This window comes from Polyodon spathula, chromosome 22 (genome assembly GCF_017654505.1).
Source record: "Polyodon spathula isolate WHYD16114869_AA chromosome 22, ASM1765450v1, whole genome shotgun sequence".
NCBI lineage: Eukaryota > Metazoa > Chordata > Actinopteri > Acipenseriformes > Polyodontidae > Polyodon > Polyodon spathula.
Window position 1 is genome coordinate 28,163,444 of NC_054555.1, and position 19,885 is coordinate 28,183,328.

Genomic DNA, 19,885 nt, shown 5'->3' on the forward strand with positions numbered 1-19,885 from the left:
AATTAATCAGATCCCAACAAACGCGGCGTGGCGGACACAAGCGTTAGCTGATTAGGTGCTGCTGTCTACAAACACATCACAGGATCCATAATTGAAGCGGAAAGAGCGGGGTGAATGAAGTTACTTACTCCCAGAACTGCGTGCTTTTAAATGTAATACAGACAGCGCTGCACACCGCGGGACGCACGCCAACGAGAATCAGCCGCATACGCGCTTGCAAAAGAAAGTTTGAATACCAGGCGTGCATTTGAGGGGTTTTGTTTTTGTTTGTTTTTTTAGTATATTTACTAACGCTATATAAAGTTACTACTGTGTCGGCGCCGTGTTTAGTGTACACGCATTTACAGCATCTTAAAAGCTCGTGTTTTCTTTTTTTGTTTTTTTTCTCCCCAGTTGATCAACATTGAATTAAATCAAATGATTTAATGATTATTTTAATTTGTTTTTGAAAATATTTACAATGGGATCAAATGTAATATTGTCATTGCTGTGTTCAAATACTGTACAGTAACAAAAACTCAACTCTGTCCAGCCTGGCGACAGTACGGTGCGGTGCTCGTCGCTTTATCGCTCGGAAACACAACGTTTCCTCAAGAGAGAGAAAAAAAGATACTTTGAATTTTCTTACAATACAACTCCGTCCCACGTTAAACACAATGCAAGCGGCGCTTATTGTGCACTTCCCCGGCGATAGTGTATGGGAACCTGACAGATCTTGATTAATTGGGTATACAAATAAAACTTTTCACTAGGGAGGGAAGATCGAGATAGCAGCCAAAGAAAAGAATACTTTTGTTTTAATATATATATATATATATATATATATATATATATATATATATATATATATATATATATATATTTACACACACCCTCAAAGTTTTGTTTTTAAATGTAGTTTGTAACCAGCACACTCACACACTCTTAGGAACAAACCCATTCATTTCGAGTGGCTTCGAAACAAACACAACACACTTACCTTGTTTTGTTTTCCAAACGGATTGTCCTGGCCGGAATGTTGTTGTTTTTGTTCTTTTTAAACAAGGCAACTTCCTTCCTGTGGTCTTGCCGGTGTTGTGTTGTTATGCGCTGGTAGAAAAAGCAAACACCGACTTCTAAACATAGTCCACCTGTTGAGACTCTGTTTCACCTTTTCGGTTTGCTAACTGGCCGGCGTCAGACACAGCCAAGCCTGCGTGCTGCGGCGAGAGGGGGAAGCCTCGCTGTGAAGTCCCTCCTCTCCAGTAAACATAAACCCCGAAACTTTTACTTCGCAAACTGCCCGGACCAGTCCAACTGGAAACAAAAATAGCTGCTACAAACTACGGCACAAGCGCAGCAAACTGAAACGATCAATCAGCAGGCTTGCTTTTGCCAGCAACCTTCCCTGCTGGACGCAATAAGCCTGTAGGTGGGGACACTGTTCCCCCGTCTCTGTTGCTTGCCTGCCCCCCTGCCTGGCTTTTGTTTTGATATTCCTGGTAGCAACCTGTTTGGCAGAACTACCCTCGGCAGACCGTACCATAGACACCAGGCACACCCTACTGGACAACTGTAGGGATGCAGCAGGCGAGAAATTGCTTTTGTATTCAGCTAACGCGTTTTCTGCAAAGCATTGACAATCCGCATTTTAGAGAGTGTGTACAACACGTGGCACGGATGAAAACAGGACTCCTGTTGCAGAGCAGTTTCGCCCGTTCCAGTTACTAGGGGTTTGATTAGCCTAAGTGTATAGGTGACTAGCTCAGGAGTCTTATTAAACCCAAGGTAAAACCGGGAATGGATCAAACTGCTAAGTGATTGGAGTCTTCTTTCCATCCCCAGAGAGTCCTGCATCGAGTATAAATCCGATATATTATAAAAACACATTACAAAGGTCATTAAGTTTTTACCCTACGTATTACCCTAATATTTGTTCTAGACACTCATCGCCCCCTAGTGGCCTGGATAATAACCACACAGTCTAAAACAAGCAGAAAATAAGATTTAACTTAAACTGCTATCGGTTGCTAGGTAGGGTTTTTTTGTTAGCTGTGCTTGCGTTTAACTGAAAGTGCGCTTGAAGATTTTTTGTAATAATAGTATCTGCTGGTTGTAATGCTCACTGAATGCTGCACGTTATTTGATCTTTTTTTTTTTTTTTTTACTGCGCAACATAACAGGACTGCGTACAGCCTATGATTTCTATTTTTAAAAACTACAACTCCCAGCCTGCCGAGTTGTTCGGAACGGAGGGAAAAACAAACTACATATCCCATCAGCCACCATTTTCATGGAAAGCTATAAATACCGGCCCCATCCGGGTGCTTCTGGTTCTTAGCGGGCGACTCGTCGCCATTGTTATTATTGCTCGTTTCTACGCTTCAGCTTTCTGTTTCTCCCGTTCTCCTTCCCCAGGAGATCCGCTACCTCACTCTCGGGACTCGGTCTCTCCCTGCTGCCGGAGAAACTCTGCCTTCAGGGGTCGCGATTCCCTCTGTAGCTTTTTTTTTTTTTCCCTCCCAGTACTTCGGCGCTGCGTCGCTGTCTTCCTCAGCAGCCCGATATTTGTTTTTTTTCCTCGTTTTGCTGTCAGCATGATGTCGCCGTGATGGAGCCTCTGTGTGTGAACACCATGAGCTTGGGCCCTTGCCGCCTGATCCCCCGCACTCGCAGCCTCCCGCTCTCCCCTCCCCTGGTCGCCTCTGTTGATGCTGGAGAACTCGGCCTGTGTCTCCCAGGAACTCAACAACAACAACCGCAACGCCATGGAGAAAAACGCCAACAGCACCAGCAAAGTGCCGCCCCGCTCCGGGTCTGCTGGGCCAGCCACCGGGGACTCTAAACCCAAAACAGGTGCCTACCATACCAGTACACCGACCACCCGCCTACGGGAGGGGGTTCTGTGGGCACCCGCAAACTCGAGTCCGAGGCTCACTGCGCACCCCAGGGCCTCTGGCTTGTCCAGTTTGTTTACATTCACAAGTGTTGTATTAGTAGGGTATGTCGAGCTTGTCTCTTCAGCCGATGGGGTGGGGGTGGGGCATGTGTGACCGAAGCAGGCTATACAGATCACGGATCTCTAGTGTGTTTATAGTACAGTGTTATAATTCGAAGACAGGGCACAGTTCATTGGTATACAGCGTTTGTTTGAAGGTTTAAAAATAAGTATATGTGCTCTCCAAACGTGTCCCACGTCAATACAGACACTTCAAAAGCGGTCTATTGTGATTCTAAAGACATTTAAGGTTTTGGGAATTTGTGTCGATGCCCCTGGATGCGTGGACATGTAAACTACCTGCATACCATGTTCATATTTGAGTGCTATGAAGACCACCTGTATTGAAGATCAATCTGTCAGTAGTTCTCACTCCCCTATTTACTTAGTTCTGTGTGTATAAGTTAAAGACCACGTGTTTTAAAAGCTTGTTTAACTAAAGTCGACTAAACGCTAGTGGTGTTTTTTTCTGTTTACTTTAATGGTTCAGCTTTTTATAAAAACAACTAACACTTGGATTTCATTCAATTTTGTCTTTAAATGCACAGAAACTGTAACTGTAGTGCTGTATCCCCTTTAGTTGGTACGCCTTCTCCTTGGTTGCCTGCCTGTCCTGAGCCATGCTAAGCCTCTAAAAGTCGCTCCTTCTCTTTCTGCTCACAGATGGAAAGAATAGTAATGGTTCAAAGCAGCGCCACACCCGCAAACGCGAACCCTCCTACCCTAAAACAGAGAGCTTCTCGGGGCAGGCTCGCCGCCCCACCCCACAGAAAAGCAAGGCCTTCGACAAGAGACCCCCCCAGAGAGGAGGGGGCAGCCGGCTGTATGGAGGGGGGCGCCGAGAGGAGGTAAGGGCAGAAAAGAGTCTTCACCTTATAAAGATTAGTGTGTATTTAAACAAAGCAGCTTTAGCAAATGTTATATATTTACATGTATTTTGTTTTGTTTAGGGTTGTCAGCAATAGTTGACTTTTTTTTACAAGTGTTATCATTTTCCTAAACTGTTGCCAAAGGTCAAATGTAGGTTAGCTTTAGGCTGTGCAGTATGGCCTTACAGAAAGGCATAACAGGTCTGTTATCACAGGCTGAGCCGGCCGCGTGAACCAAATATGAGTGCAGCTGTTGTTCTCTCTCTTTCCAGGTAGCAGAGGCTCAGCGGGCCGAGTTCAGCCCGGCCCAGTTCTCTGGTCCCAAGAAGATCAGCCTGAACCACCTGCTGAACTTCACCTTCGAGCCGCGTGGGCAGGGCGGTCCCGTCTCTGACGGGCATGGGGGCTGGGGCCGGCGCAACAAGTGGGGGCACAAAGCAAAGCCCTTCAACAAGGAGCTCTTCCTCCAGGCAAAGTGAGTAACGAGTGTAGCCTCTAGTAATAACCTCACATTCTCTCCCTAACCTAATGAGGACTGTCATCAGATATACACACAATGTGTTTAAAATAGGATTTAAGACCCTATCCTTTTATGTAAAGCAAGTCACTACTCTGACTTGAAAGAGCTTTTTAACAGTTTAAACAAACCACGATTCCAGTAGTCAACATCTTGTACTGCTCATTTTCCTTTTCTGTTTTTTCTTGGTATTTTATAGTGAAGGTCTTGCTGTGCTCAGTGTCTTTTAAAGCCCTCCCGTATCTCTTCCCCCCCTTCTCCTCTGCCCTCTCTAGCTGCCAGTTCGTGGTGTCTGAGGACCAGGACTACACTGCTCACTTCGCTGACCCAGACACCCTGGTCAGCTGGGACTCCGTACAGCAGGTGGTGAGTATCTCAGGATGCAAATACATTCAGGAACACATCATCGTCTGAAGTCCAGCAGGTAGCAAACATACAACTAGAGTCAAACCACAAGGAAGATCCAAAGTGTCCTTATATAGAGACTTGTATAGACGTAATCAACAGCGTGGTCAATGTAGACAGTCAGGTTCGCTTTCAGTACAGCTGGTCAGTAAGTGCTCCAACACTGATTACACACTTTGGTACCTAATCTGCTGAGACGATTTGATCCCCTGTGATTTGGCAGCGCATCTACAGCCACGAGGTTCCCTCCTGCCCCATTTGCCTGTACCCTCCCGTCGCTGCCAAGATCACCTGCTGCGGACACATCTTCTGCTGGGCCTGCATCCTGCACTACCTGGCCCTTGGCGAGAAGACCTGGACCAAGTGTCCTATATGCTATGAGGCAGTCCACACCAGCGACCTCAAGAGGTCAGTGTTGAGCCATCCTGCCTTGCGGGGGGGGGGGGTTGGGGTTGTTAGCTGATCTACCCATATTCAATTATATATTAGGAGAGAGCAATTGGGAATCAAGATCCCAGTACTCTAGAGGAATGTGGGGATTTACTGTAAGCTATCAGGATTCTGTGAAATTGTGAAGACTGGCAGGTAATCCATACAGTGTACCATCTAAATATGATCTTCTACAGGAGAGGACAAAACAAGTGTTTTTTAAATTCCTTCAATTTCAAACAATCCTGGGAGTGGATTATAAATCACGTAGACAAACATTTTGGCTCCTCATGTCTTTGTCGTCATTAAATCTAGAACAGCTCTCTTTGGCTGCTGTTAATGACAGTTGGTAGTGCTGGAGTTAATGGCGCTCCTCTGCCCTGTTTGAGCCTGCCTGTCTCCTCAGTGTGGTGGCGATGGAAACCCGGCAGTACCTGGTTGGAGACACCATCACCATGCAGCTGATGCGACGTGAGAAGGGGATGCTGGTGGCTCTGCCCAGCCCCAGGTGGATGAAGGTGGAGGAGCCTATTCGCCTTGGAGGTAAGCGGGGGGCGGGGGGCGGAGGGCGGTGAGGGGCAAGACCTGCCATGTGGCTTTAAAAGACTAATACTTTAAAAAGTATTGTGAAGATCTCTCATTTCTATTGAATTAAGAGAAACAGCAGTGCAAGTCAATGAACTTTCTGTTTTTACTTTATGAAGGCCTGCCTTGCGTGTCAGGGCAGTGCTGCCCCAGTGTGTGTGTGTATGGAGAGCAGGCCCCTGTAAATGTGTGTCTCCTGTCCCAGATGACTTGCACAGCCAGTACTCGAAGCTGCTGCTGGCCTCACCCTCCCAGGTGCTGCAGCAGGTCGTGTGGGAGGAGAGGGCCTCTCTGCAGAGGCAGTACCTGGAAGAGGAGCACACCCCAGAGGCCTGCTTCATCGAGGCTGCCCTGCAGAAGCTCAAGGTGAGGTCCTGATCCATGCTGCTGCTGCCTCCCTTTGCTGGGCTGCATAAAGGGCAGTGATACGTACAGCAGCGCTGCGTGACAGAGCAAACTCGTCCAGTTTAATTATTTTTTAAACTAATTGACAGTGAAGTAGACAGACATCTGTTGACTTGACTTGGTTTCATATAGTTTTACTTTAGAATTCTGACTTGTGCAATATATCAAATAAAATGTGTTTAATGATAGGGCTGCTCTGTAGTGTTAGTGTGGTTCTATGTATATGTACTCTGTCTTGACCTGTCCGAGTAGCCAGATTCAGAGTTACCAGGCTCTTCAAGGTGTGATGGCCGGACGGCTGTGTGTTTGTTTTAGGAGCGCGAGGAAGCTTTGCTGAAGTCCTGCCCAGAGAAGGAGATGACCGCCACTGAGGCCAAACTAGAAGCACTGACCGTGAGTGACCCTCCCTTGGCTGAAGTGACCTCTGAGGTGTGGACCAATGCAATCCCAAACAGCAAGGTACAGAGCTCCTTCACCCACCCCACACTGGAAAAATTGGGGGAACATTATTTCATTACTGGTGGTTTGATGGGCAGTTTGAATTGAAGCTGTCATGTGTAACATCATACTCTGTGACATCGAGTGTTTTGGACCCGTTGTAAAACAAAGAACAGTGTACAAGTCCTAACTGCTGTTGGCTGAGCTGCATGTCCCTGGCTAACTTCTCTCTCTCCTCTCAATCAGCCTGCGGTGCAGTACTCCTCTGCCTTCGACGATGAGGTCATTGACCCCGACCTGCTGGAGGAGGGGGCCACTGACTGCTCCCCAGAGAGCGAGCCCGCCCTCGAACCCGAGTCTGAGCTGCACCAGGCCCCCGAGCCTCAGTCTGAGCCGGCACCGAGCACCGTCACCACTGAGCACGCTCAGACTGGCCAGCGCGAGACCGCCCTAAAGCCCACTGGGAACGGACCGTACTACTACTTCTACCAGGGTAGGTGGGGATGCATCTGCAGCTTCAGGGTAGAAAGTCCAGTGGAAACGAAGGGGTGGTCTGTTGGTGTTGGCTGCTGCTCACTGACCCTGCGTGTGCTTGTTTGCAGCGGAGGATGGTCAGCAGATGTTCCTGCACCCCATTAATGTGCGCTGCCTAATGCGCGAGTACGGCAGCCTGGAGGGGAGCCCCGAGAAAATCAGTGCCACCGTGGTGGAAATCGAGGGGCACTCCGTGAACGAGGTGAGGCAAGCGTTAAACTTTCGCTTTTCGTGGTTCAGACCGTTTTTAAGCACACCCTTAATTACCAGCTACTGCTACATGCAGTGCAATCAGATATGTCCATGGCTGAGAGGTGGTTTTAACATCTGGACACACACACATCCTTCTCCTATTGAAACTGCTTCCTGCGCTCGGCAAGTTACACGTGACCTGGTCAGGTTCAGTGTTTTAAAGTACTGCTTTTAACAGGAAATATCTGCATGGCTACTAGTTGGTGGTTTTAAAGTTTAAGATACCATGATGCATGCAAAGGCATAAACCCACGTTAAGATTGTGGATTCTTCATTTCTTCACAGGGAGCACCAGGTATTTGTCTTGTATAACTTCATGCCCGTATTACATTGCATGACATCAGCATTTCTTCCTGCCTTAACCTGTGTGTGGTTGGATTAATGGATTTGTTTCTCTCTCTCTCCCCCCTCCACAGGAGGTACGTCGCCGGCACCGCTACCTCTCCCACCTGCCTCTCACCTGTGAGTTCAGCATCTGTGAGCTGGCTCTGCAGCCCCCCCTGCTGTCCAAGGAGACACTTGACGCCTTTGCAGGTGAGTTAGCCACACTGCTCCAATAGGCTGGAGTCTGAACTCGTGCCTGAGTCTTGTTCCATTCTCAGAGAGCGCTGTCTCGTCGTTGTGTGCTGATCCGAAGACTTCCTGTCCTTTACCGTGAAGGAATTGGATCTCAAGTAGCATTATGTGCCATTTCAGAAATTGTCCTTTTTCCTCTCCTGGGATTTTCCAGGTCTCTGTAATTTAGTAAAACTTTCTCAATGCAGGCAGAGGAGCAAATGCTGTTTAAAAGTACAGTACAACATCCATAATTTCAGACTCTATTATAAATGTACTCTTACATACAGCCTGCTTGGGAAACATCTACTGGTCATCATTCTATGTAGTTGATCTTTTAACAGTTTCATTTTCTTTCTTTTTTTTTTTCCCCTAGATGACCTTGAGAAGAGGAGACACTTCCGTCAGAAGAAAGCGCGGGAAGAGAGACGCAGGGAGAGGAGGATTGAGATGGAGGAGAACCAGAAACAGGGGAGATGTGAGTGCTGGAGCCCAGACACTGCCAAGATTACATCTAGATTCACAGACCTGGACAGGTCTAATGTTAGATCACCTTACCTAAAGAACAGACCTAATTCGGCTTGGTGAAACTAGACATGGGGGTCAGAGCGGAGTCTAGTTTATTGGTTGCTGTTAATGGTCTGTGAAGGAGGGTTAGATGAGGACTGTGCAGCGGCTGGAGCAGTGTCTGTCTGGTCAGTCGTTAGCACGTTTCTTTTGTAGAAATCTCCCTGCGCTTTCAAATTCGTGCACATATTTACTGACACCTTTACGCTCGATGCTTTTTAACTCGGATGCTGCAGAGCTGTTTTTATATCTGATTGGTTGACCTCCTGTGCTGCTTGCTTTCTCTCTGACTCCCTCTTGTGTGTCAGACCCCGAGGTGCACATCGGCTTGGAGAACCTGCAGCACTTCCCTGCTTTCGGCTCCCCGCCTGCAGATACTGCCGTCCCTCTGGGCCTCTCCCTCCAGTCGGAGTCCCTGCTGTCCTCTCACTCAGCACTCAGTTCCAGCCCTTCCTCTGGTAATCACAGTAACTTGTGTGGCTCAGATTGAGCGTGTGTTTCTTAACAGCTCAGAAGTTTGTTATAAACAAGTTTTATATTAATTACTTGTCTCTTTAGCAAAATAACCTTTTTCATGAATTATTAGGAGGGACACCAATGTGTGAGTATCTGGGGGAAAAAATAAATACAAATGTATATGATGTTGTGAAGTTTCTAGCACCTGTTTTGTAGGGTAAATGTTTGTTGGATTTTACGCAATGTATGGAAGCTGCTTGCTGATTGATCTCTGGTCCTGCAGACACAGTGAGCCTGGTGTTCCCCTGCCTGGGGGGCCCGAGCCCCCCTCCTTGTGTGGGGAGCCTGGAGGATGACTCTCGCTGCCTCTCCTTTGCTCAGGTGAGTTTGCAAGGGTGCAAGGGAAGTGGGTAGTTCCCTTGCTGCAGGAATGGGTGATCCTGCTGCCTCTTTCAGGAGATGCATGGAACTATCTGAGGGGTAAACAAACTAGTTCACATCCCTCTACAACAAAGGAGACAGAGTTTAAAATGTGAAATGAGCAAGGAAATCCTGGTGACTATGTGCTTGTGTGTCTCGCTAGATGCTGCGTGATGGGAAGGCGAAGGCGGATGGCTGGCCCAGGGTGACCCCAAAGAAAGGTGAGGAAGGACCTGACTGGCGTGAGCTGGAATGTCCGGTTTGTGTTTTCGGTCTGCTTTTCTGCAGGTCTGTCTCTGGACTTGGCGGATTAGACCACTAATCCAGGATCAGTTTACAAAACAACCAAGAATAAGAAGTGCCCTTGGAACAGGATTTGCCATCGACCGCTACACAGCTACCCAACAGTTACTGTCACTAGAAAAGTGCAAATAGATGTTGAACATATGCCCTGTCAAGTTAGACCCCATTAATATAGGCTATTAGTAGCAAGAGACGAGCCATCATTTATATTCAGAATCCTGAAGTGGCCCAAGATTAGTGCTAATCGGGGTCTGTAAAAACAGACGTTTTTCTAATATTCCCAGTCAGCCTGGTTCAGGGTTTGGTGTCTTGCTGTTTTTTTCTGTTTAATGAGCAGCCTCCTCAATCATTTGCCTGTCTTCTCTCCGTCAGCTGACCTGTCCCTGGCTCCCCCTGCTCCTGACAGCGATGGGGAGAGTGATGGGTCAGACCGGGTCCCAGTTCCCAGCTTCCAGAACTCCTTCAGCCAGGCCTTCGAGGTGGCGCTGCTGCAGCTGGACAAGGGCCCGAGTCCACTGCCAGAACCGTCTCCAAGCGCTGGGAGGCAGGGATTGGCACTGGGGCACAGTGCAGGTACCGTGAGGGGAGGGACTGGGGCACTATACTGGGAAGCATGGAGCGGTACTGGGAGGCATATAACGGGTCACAGTGCTTGAGTTAACTTCATGTAAACGCAAGTGATGTGTACATTGACTCATTGTAACTTTGCTGAACATGGCTTGTGTCTGTAAGAGATACTGGTTACTGTACACCTAGTGCGTAAGTAAGTACCTCACAGTCAGACCATACAGCCTGCAGTTTCCAGGGAATAGTCCTGTTTCAATCATTGCCATTGTCTTTTTTTCTCAGCAGAGGAGAAAGTGGGTAAGAAGAAAAAGAAGAAACAGAAGCTGCTGTTCAGCACTTCGATGGTTCACACGAAATAGGACTTGAGCCGACCTGGCAAGCTTCTGCCTGCCCAGAACAAGCCAAACAAGTTAAAATTAGCCAGCCAGCCACCCCCGGGTCAACCCTTTCAAATCTCTTCATTTACATCTGCCATTGGCATCTCCAGCACAGAAGCACACACACACTGGGAAGAGGAGTGCCTCTGTAGAATACCCTCTACAATTATATAAAATAATTGCATAAAAATATCAGATTTTATTTAATTTTTGCATTCAGACTAGTTGTTTGTTTTTTTTTTTTTTTTTTTTTTTTTTTTTTTGTTTTTGCTGTGAAGTGATTTTAGTTTATTAATTTGTTTTAATGATGGGGAGTGGACAGTGTTGCGGTGAAGGACAGTCAGTCAGCTGTTAGTATTGTCTCCACAGCTGTTCCATCCCACCGCTGCTTGCAGGAATGCACTCTGCTGTGGACACCCTGGTACAAGCTGCCCCCAGGGGTGCCAGGCTGTGCTAGGTTCACAGAGAATCAGGTCAACCCAAACCTGGGGGGGGGGGAGCAGGAGCTGTCTGTCTGTTCTGTACCCCAATCCCCCCCCCCCCCCTCCACTGCTCCTGTTTCCCTGCTGACCAGCCTGTGCATTGCTCAGATTTGAATCCTCTTCAATTCAAGCAGTATTGTTTCAGTGAAGTTCTGTGAACCAGCTCTGTCAGTCTGGAGGTGACATTACGCTATGGAAGGGAGCAAGGCTCTGGCATTAACTATTGTCACATGTTTGTAAATTAGCAGCTGTTAAGAGCAGATCCTGCCATGCCAGCTGTTTCTGCTGGGGAGGAAACTCTGTATTAAGCATGTTCTACCTTGTGGAGTTGGCTTACTGCAAAGCCTGGAGTAAGCATGGTGCTTTGGACCATGTGGAGATGTTTAGCATTGACAGGAATGGAAAGCCCTGTGCTTTTGAGAGCACTATATGTGAGCAGTGTACACTTTACACATTATGTCTGCAGGCAGGTGCTTGGGCACCTCCCTAGGTATTTATAGCTTGTGGTTCAAATATTAACTCACTACTGAGGTTTAAACTAAAACGTGTGAGGGATGATCCGTGGCAGTTTTGGCTTCCCCTGTGTGTGTGTTTAAGTGTAATCCCTGGTATTCTCTGAGACCCAGTGGAGGTATAGCAAGACCCGGCCCCAGCACACAACGGAGTCTCCATTCTTCAAGCTTGAATCACTATTTGCAAACCTGCCTGTTCTGGGTTGCAGCCGTCATTTAACGTTTTCTGCAGCTTAATTTGTGGGGTTTTTGTTTCCCCCCATCTTTTATTTTGAGTTAGACAAAAAAAAAAAAAAAGTTTAATTTTGTCACTTGAGAAAGTTTAAGCCAACAGTTTGATGGAATAAAACAATATACATAATCAAAGCCTTGCTGTGATACTTTATTGATTGTTATTTTTTTGGTGGTGGTGTTATTAGGACTGTTACTGAAGGAGCAGGGAATGAATCCCTACCCACCTTCATGCACTGAAAGCTGGTTTTGTCCTATACAACTGGATTATGATGAAAACCCATGTTCGATATTTTGATAAATCTGGGTCTGGCATGAACCGTATTAGTTTGAAAGTAAAGAAAGTGTTTTCCTGCAAGTGTCAAGATGCACCAGTTAAAGCACTGACTTGTTCAGCGTGTTAAACTCTTGTCAGTATGAGGTTACAACTAAGTGAGAGTAAGAGAGACAAATGCAATATTGTCCAGACCATGCATTTATCAACATGGCTTTGGAGTTCAATGATCTGAGTGCCTGGCACAGCTGCATTAACCATAACAGGCCATGTGTTCATTACACTTCAACGCAGGGATAAAAATAAGACTCCTACTGCATAGCAGTTGACCCCATTTCAGGTTTTCAAAAGTATCCTGATTAGCCACAGTGCGCATGGATGCATCACAGTTCAAAACATGTTGCCTACCGGAGCAAAGAAAAACAGTGTCCCTTTTGAAAGTCTAAAGTTATTGCTACCCAGAACTCACCTTCACTCTGACAGCCTGGCAGCATGTGCTGTCTGTTATACCGGATCAAGAAAACAGCATTACACCGGGCAGGAGGCAACACCAGCTCAGTGGTTTGAGTGCTTGACTGCAGCGTGGAAGGCAGTGGGTTGAGTGGCTCAGTAATTAATACCAATTAAGTGTAAGAAATGCAAACTGGAACACAGAATGATTGGTGGAGAAGCGTTTTCGCTGCTCGTGATTGCTTTGTCTAATTTAAAAGGCGGGTACACACTGAGTTGATTGCCATTGCCTGGGCAGAGCGCCACAGTAAGTAGGTGGGGCTGGATGTGCATTAATGCTGATAGTAGATGCAGCAGATGTCCACTAGGTGGCAGTGCGGCACATATTTTCATGCTCCTCATCAGAGTGAAGATTCTTGGTAATGCCTGTTGAATTGCATTGCGCTTTAACGCGTGTCTTCAGCGTGTCATTAAAAAGCCGTGCGCTCCAGCGTAGCTGCAGTATTGCTGTACTGCTAGCGTGCGCAGTATAATCACACGACGTGCATTGTGGGTGTGATATTGCCATGCGGTCCACGAGAGGTTCCTGTGTCCCAAATATTACTGTTTAATAAGAGTCCTGTTGCATAGCAGTTTCTCGCTGCAATACCGGGTCAGGTGCACATGTAGAAATTAGCATTTGAATGTGGCGTTATTAAGTGTGTAAATCTGTCATAAAGCTGGGTCCTGGTCCATTGGATAAGAGACTTGAGGATCAAAGGGAAAAGTCTCCCTGCTTAAGCGTTGGCTCAGTGTATTTTTAAAGCAGGCTTTTTTTTTTTTTTTCCTGGGGCGCACAATGTAGGATTGTGACTCCTTTACAAAGCTGGAGCTCCAGATTGCAAAGCAGGCAGGCGGAGGGGTTTGTCATGGAAATGAGCACAGAGCCGAGCGATGAAGAGTGACAAAGCTCCCGTGACATGTGACAGCTCCCTCTCCGCCATGAGAGAGAAAAAGAGGTTTAGAGAGAGGGAGAGAGAGAAAGATGAAAAGGACGGGGAGTTTCGAAGCTACAGAGTCTGGAGAAGTTAAACCCCAGCAGCAATGAAGATCCATCACTGCGCTGTGTCAGCCCCCTGCAAGGTTTGAAAAGCGATTTGTTTCAGTCAGGAGACTGTGAAGGAAGGAGGCTGCTGCTGCCCAGATCCTGAGAAAGTGGAAGAAAACAAAAAAACCAACACATCCTCGTTTGACTGCTTATGCCAAAGGTTCGCACAGATCACCTCCAATTTATTGAAGTGATTTCATTGCAGGGAGCTGAAGCAGTTAAGCCACAGATCCAGGCAGGTGCCCTCCCCTCTGCCTGCCTGCAGGGTGCACTGTGGAGTCAGGGCTCAGCTTACTCAGCGATCTGACAAATATAGCTCCTGTGTGAATCGTGCAGGGAGGAGTGGGGCAGGAACAAGCCAAAAAAAAAACTGACTTTCTAGAAATAAGATTTAAATGTCGTTTCTGCTGCTGGCTGCTTCAGAACCCGAGTGAGGGATTTCATTCTCTTTCAGGTTTTGCCTTCTAGCTGAGGGTTCAGCACTCAAGGCGATTGCAAGAGCTTCTTGCAGCTTGTGACATTAACAGTTTGTGCAAACTGTGTCCGGGCCGTGGTGCAAGTCTCCCTGAAGCTGGACTGAGAGAGAGCACATGAGCCACTTTCACAGCGTTGAGTTCCCAGAGCAGCGTGGGAGCTCTTCAGAGGAGAGTGGGTGTCTGCAGTATCACACTGCAATTTAATTCCCAAATTACAACAAGATCCTGCATGCAAGAGGGTAATTGCCCTTGTTCCTTTTGTACAGAGAATAATATCCGCCCTCGTCTCCTGTTAGATGAGCTGCTGCAGTCCTGCTTTACAGCGTGCCCCTGTGCTGCATGGGAAGCAGCTGCTTGTGAGTGATGCCTCCCTTCACAAATGATGCCAAGTGGCAAAGCAGCCTGGCAGAGGCACCACAGTGGCAATGCAATGTTTATGTAAGCTAGCACATGCAACAGGCAGCTGCAATGGGATGAGGCTGCCATTGGTAGAATGGGCTTCTCTCCCACTCCCCTCTCTCTCTGTCTTTTGAAGTGTTTTCTTTTCACTAATACTTTGTTGAACACTTGGTGTCAGAAAACTGAAACCTTTCCAGTGTTTCAGAAACATTAGTGCACTGAACTGTGCTGTAAAACTGAAACCTTTCCAGTGTTTCAGAAACATTATCACTAGTGCACTGAACTGTACTGTACCTCAACTGAAGGGTGCCAAAGTGCTCAATTCTGAAGCAGGTGATTATCTGGCCTCCCAGCCTGCCTGTCTATCTATACACCTCCCTCCATCCCTGTCTGTCTGCCTCCCTGCCTGCCTGCCTGTCTGTCTGCCTGCCTGTCTGTCTCCCTGTCTCCCTGCCTGTCTGCCTCCCTAACTGTCTCTTTGCATGCCTGTCTCCCTGCCTGTCTGCCTGCCTGCCTCCCTGACTGTCTCCTTGCATGCCTGTCTCCCTGCATGCCTGTCTCACTGCCTGCCTGCCTCCCTGCCTGTCTGCTTCCCTGCTTGTCTGCCTCACTGTTTCCCTGCCTGCCTCCCTGTCTCCCTGCCTGCCTCCCTGTCTCCCTGCCTGCCTCCCTCCCCACCTGGTCCTCATGTTTATTTGATGTGCTGCTCTCAGGCCTGGCCCGATTGAGTTGCAGAGTCTCTGCTGGGTCCGGCTTCACTGCTGCAGAGTGTAGATCTGATCTGAGATTACAGAGATGCAGCCATGCGAGCGCCAAGGCCAGGGGAGGAGGGGTGAGCGCTGGTGGGTCTGGGGTGGCGGGGGGTGGGGGGGGGGGGGGGGGGGGACAGGTGTCATTGAGGTTCTATAAATTCTATAAATAGCATCCATCCCCGACTGGAAGTGCGTCAGTCTTTCCACCTGATTGCAGCTCACTCCAACCATCCAGCTCTCCTTTCTCCCCATCTCTCCCTCTCTCCAGTGCAAAGTCTCAGAGCAGAATAAGCAAGTCTGTGTTTACAGCAGAATGCCACGATAAAGCTGTGGTAAAAGTGTGGTAAGGCATGAGGCAGCGAAACACGGCAAACTGCAAAGTGAGAGCACCTTTACCTTTAGCAAGGGGTGAGAGGATCGGGTAGAATCAGCCCTGGGGGTGATGATGGATTCCATCACAGCAAACAAAGAAGGGCCTCGAATCAGGGCAGGAGGGCTCCAGCAGAGAGTGCAGTAGAGACTGCTGTGTTATCCACTAACTGAAGCGCTGCTTCTCAGCTCAATATTTTCTATTGACTGTAACCTTGACACATGAGTGGAACAGCAGAGGAGGCTGTGCTTGTGGGTCCTTAACAAAGAGACTGAACACACAAGGCTGCGAAGGAAGTGAGTGTGTGTGTGTGTGTGCGTGTGTGCGTGCGTGCGTGCGTGCGTGCGCGCGTGCGTGTGTGTGTGTGTGTGTGTGTGTGTGTGTGTGTGTGTGTGTGTGTGTGTGCGTGTGTGTGTGTAACGCGCACACACAGTGACAGATGGTGTCTTTAGAAGCGTTAAAGATTTCCACCATAATTAGCATTGCTCGTTTGGCAGCTGAATCGCCCGTGGCACTGGAGAGCCAAGACAGCGAGACTAACCACTAGAACTGTGTGAGGACAGACAGACAGACAGGGGAACGGAGGACTTCCCTGTGCTGTATCAGTCATGTGCTGTATCAGTCCTGTGCTGTACCTGCCTTAAGGCTAGAAAGAAATGTTCCCCTCCTATTGTTTTTTTTTGTTTGTTTTGTTTTTTTGTTAGTTAACTTTGTAAAAGTGGAATCTTCGCTGAAGAATCAAACAGACCCCTCCGTGAGGCTCTTCCTCCAAGCCCTGTGTGTCTCTGGCAGGGATGGCAAAGGACTTTGCTGCTATTTCTGTGTGTGCGGAGCGACCTGCTCTTGTCACTCTGGCACGCACGCTAAGGATTCAATTAGATTTTCAATCAGCGAGAAGCACTTTCAGCTGCAGGATGAAAAGAGGAAAAATCAAATCTATAAATATCTGTTTTCCCCGGAGAGATGGCAAAGCGTATTGCTCATTCAGGTGAGGGAAGTGTGCAAGCAAGCAGAGCGGCCCATCACATCGTCCACCCTGTGACCGCTCTGAGGGAGTCCATATACAGAACAACACCAGCCAGTCTACAGTGACAGCTCGGTAAAACCATTGCAATCCAGGCAGAGGCTGACAATGTACACTGAAGCCAGTACCTTCAGCACTCTACAAAAGAACCAGACTCCTCTGCATGGTTATAGAGCTTTTAACCTCATCTCAACCACAGGAGTCACAATCTTTAACAGCAGGGCATCACACAGCACTCCCTCCGTACAGGGTGTTTTGTCTCACACTGTGTTTGTGTGTCATGTTCAGAGCATCCTACTTGATTTCTTTCTTTCTATCTACCTGCAATCTTTCCTGACCCTTCAGTATGAGTCACTGTTTCCCTGCAGATCCTGCGACCCTGGTTAGTATGCTGGGGGGGGGGTTGTGTGTGTGCATTCCTCTGTCTGCACGTGCGGTGGGGCTGTATGTGAGTGTGTGTGTGCGCATGCATGTATGTCTCTGTCTTCACACGCGGGAGGGCTGTGTGTGTGTGTGTGTGTGTGTGTGTGTGTGTGTGTGTGTGTGTGTGTGTGTGCACGTGCCTGCATGCCTGTCTACATGCCTGCCTCTGTCTGCACGTGGGGGGGGCTGTGTGTGTGTGTGTGTGTGTGTGCCCGCCTCTGTCTGCATGCGCAGGAGGGCTGTATGTGTCTCACTGCACTGACCCGTCAGAGATGAGTTCACTGGTAATGGTCAGTGCTAATGGTGTGTAAAGATCATTCCAGCTGGTAACCAGAGAGTGACCAGCCAGCGCTGCCAGGCCAGGGCCACGGGACAGGACACTGCCTGTCCCTGCAGCCCTTACTGAGGGGGCCTGCACACACATGCACACACACACACACACTCACTCACACCTCAGCATATTGCTTTCATGTAAACTCTGCTCTGGAAATTGGAAAACAATGAACGCCAGTGTTTGGTCCCAATTCAAATTGATGTACTGGTTTAATAATTAACTAAGTGTTGGCTAGCTAGTGACACGTTTCTCAGTGAATGTTTGTTAATTGCTGATTGGGAGCTCTTAAGTGTTACCACATCAACAGCCCATCAATACCTGAGTTCAAATGAAGCTGCTGAGAGTCAACAGACTAATTTAGGACCTAACTGGCACAAAAAACTAGACTGGAGAGAATCTCGAGGGCCAGAGAGTGCCAGGATAATGGGTGATTAACAGAGACACATGTGAGCAGGGCAGCACTAGGCAGTGGAAACGCAGTGCTAGTAATACCTGATCTGAGCCCAGGAATAGTTTATACACCCCTGCATCAGGAATAACGTAGTTTTTGATATTGAAACCCCAGACACCTTTAATGCAAACTGATATCGACTTGTACAAAACTGTTCAGAACAAGGTGGTGTCTGCCTGATTGCTCACTTCTGGGCAGACTGCTGGGTTATAAATACATCCAGTTAGACTGAAACCTGAATTATCAGGTCACCAAAGGGAACGAGTATGTGGGACAGCTTTTCCAAGGTGCCTGAGTCCTTCGCTGCTGTTGAGAAACTAAAAGACAAAAAATAAACCTTCTTTCTGCAGCTCACTGGGTGGGGAGAGGAGGGGAGCGCTCGGTTCCGGTGACCAGTTAGACTGCAGCAACTGGATATTCAGTCAGGTCCTTGAACCCAGATCCACAGGCTGCAGTATAACGTGGTTGAAGGATGGGCTGGTTTCAGTATAGCTGGTTGAAGGATGGGCTGGTTGCAATATAGCTGGTTGAAGGATGGGCTGGTTGCAATATAGCTGGTTGAAGGATGGGTTGGTTGCAATATAGCTGGTTGAAGGATGGGCTGGTTGCAGTATAGCTGGTTGAAGGATGGGCTGGTTGCAGTATAGCTGGTTGAAGGATGGGCTGGTTGCAGTATAGCTGGTTGAAGGATGGGCTGGTTGCAGTATAGCTGGTTGAAGGATGGGCTGGTTGCAGTATAGCTGGTTGAAGGATGGGCTGGTTGCAGTATAGCTGGTTGAAGGATGGGCTGGTTGCAGTATAGCTGGTTGAAGGATGGGCTGGTTGCAGTATAGCTGGTTGAAGGATGGGCTGGTTGCAGTATAGCTGGTTGAAGGATGGGCTGGTTGCAGTATAGCTGGTTGAAGGATGGGTTGGTTGCAATATAGCTGGTTGAAGGATGGGCTGGTTGCAGTATAGCATGGTTGAAGGATGGGAAAGGGTAGTGGAGTATAGTAAAAGTACAGTGATGAGCATGCTGTAATGCACAGGCAGTGAAGGTACATCTCTCGGAGGAATGCTAAAACTTGGGCCATGCTTTGTAAATCTATAGACTTACGTAACCCTGTCACTGGCAGGCAGGGGGTGCTAGTTTGATCTCCGCAGCGCTGGAGCAGCGGTCCTGTGAGCTGGCAGTTCTGACAGCAGTCAGCCTGGGTCTCTCAGCCTTCATTAGCTGCAGGGGCTGGGGATTTGCCCCACTTTATTTGTGGGAGAAAATAAAACCAAGCTGTCACTAGTTGTGTTACAGAACGGGTAAAACAGCAGAAGCTGCTCCCGGGAGTCCCAAAATCAATCATTCGGAGATGTTATTTATAGCTGGAAACAGTTCTGTCAAAAAGAAAGAAACGCAGCTGTATAGAAATAATGGAGTGTTTTAATAACACACGCAGTTGCAATGTTGCAAACATGTGCATTTGACTCCTCTGCAGCCGTCATCTTCCCATCAATCACAGGTGCAGATCAGTGCTTGTCGTCCTGGGCGTTGCAGTTCGTCTAGACGCTTGCCATGCTGTTGGTTGTCCTGTGGCACGTGCAGTCTCTGGTACAGATGCTCTAGACATGGTCAGGGACGCCCGTGCAGTACAACCCCGCCTCCACTATAAAGCCGCTTGACCGCGGGCGTTATATACCGTACAGTGCTTACACATGAACTGGTATGCAGAATTTGCATGGCGCACTTGTATAAAAATGTACCTATACTTACACACACACACGAGGAATATATGATGTGATACAGAGGTTTCTTTAGATGCACAGACCCCGTAAGACCCCGCAAGACAGCCCTGTGGACGGTCCTGCGATAATTACATATTACCTATCAGGAATCATTTGAAATGCTCGCTGGAGAGAAGGGTCGTCTCGGAGTGAAGCGAGGGTATAGATTCGTCATGGCTGAATGAATCCTCACTGTGTTTTATGTATTC

At 48.0% G+C, this 19,885-nt stretch overlaps 2 protein-coding genes across 4 annotated transcripts in view; one reads left to right on the top strand and one right to left on the bottom strand.

Moving 5' to 3' along the window:
- The window catches only part of LOC121297180 (uncharacterized protein KIAA1671-like), a 54,141-nt gene extending 52,666 nt beyond the window's left edge, over window positions 1-1,475 (bottom strand). The window contains exon 1 of one of the 2 annotated variants that reach the window (XM_041223288.1): window positions 980-1,475. The gene's annotated coding sequence lies outside the window, so the exon portion shown is untranslated. The remainder of the gene's footprint in view (window positions 1-979) is intronic. The other variant, XM_041223287.1, reaches the window with a different exon arrangement.
- Window positions 1,476-2,297: 822 nt separating this feature from the next.
- Window positions 2,298-10,846, top strand: LOC121297181 (RING finger protein 10-like). Of its 2 annotated transcripts, none has more exons than XM_041223289.1 (17): window positions 2,298-2,835; window positions 3,641-3,825; window positions 4,119-4,321; window positions 4,639-4,729; window positions 4,992-5,176; window positions 5,604-5,740; window positions 5,988-6,148; window positions 6,503-6,646; window positions 6,872-7,118; window positions 7,228-7,361; window positions 7,828-7,945; window positions 8,343-8,444; window positions 8,842-8,991; window positions 9,273-9,370; window positions 9,573-9,630; window positions 10,085-10,285; window positions 10,562-10,846. In XM_041223289.1, exons 1-17 carry the CDS (start codon window positions 2,691-2,693, stop codon window positions 10,636-10,638), a joined length of 2,436 nt encoding a protein of 811 aa, XP_041079223.1. In that variant the 5' UTR covers window positions 2,298-2,690; the 3' UTR covers window positions 10,639-10,846. The 2 variants fall into 2 exon arrangements, with proteins under 2 accessions (XP_041079223.1, XP_041079224.1); XM_041223290.1 differs by having other exon boundaries at window positions 10,565-10,846.
- The last annotated feature ends 9,039 nt before the right edge of the window (window positions 10,847-19,885 follow it).

Excerpts from the sequence above, each read along its gene's own strand:
- LOC121297181 (XM_041223289.1), top strand. The coding sequence starts at position 2,691 with ATGCTGGAGAACTCGGCCTGTGTCTCCCAGGAACTCAACAACAACAAC. Across the intron at positions 4,322-4,638 it reads GAGCTCTTCCTCCAGGCAAA|CTGCCAGTTCGTGGTGTCTG; the intron begins GTGAGTAACGAG and ends TGCCCTCTCTAG. Across the intron at positions 6,647-6,871 it reads ATGCAATCCCAAACAGCAAG|CCTGCGGTGCAGTACTCCTC; the intron begins GTACAGAGCTCC and ends CCTCTCAATCAG.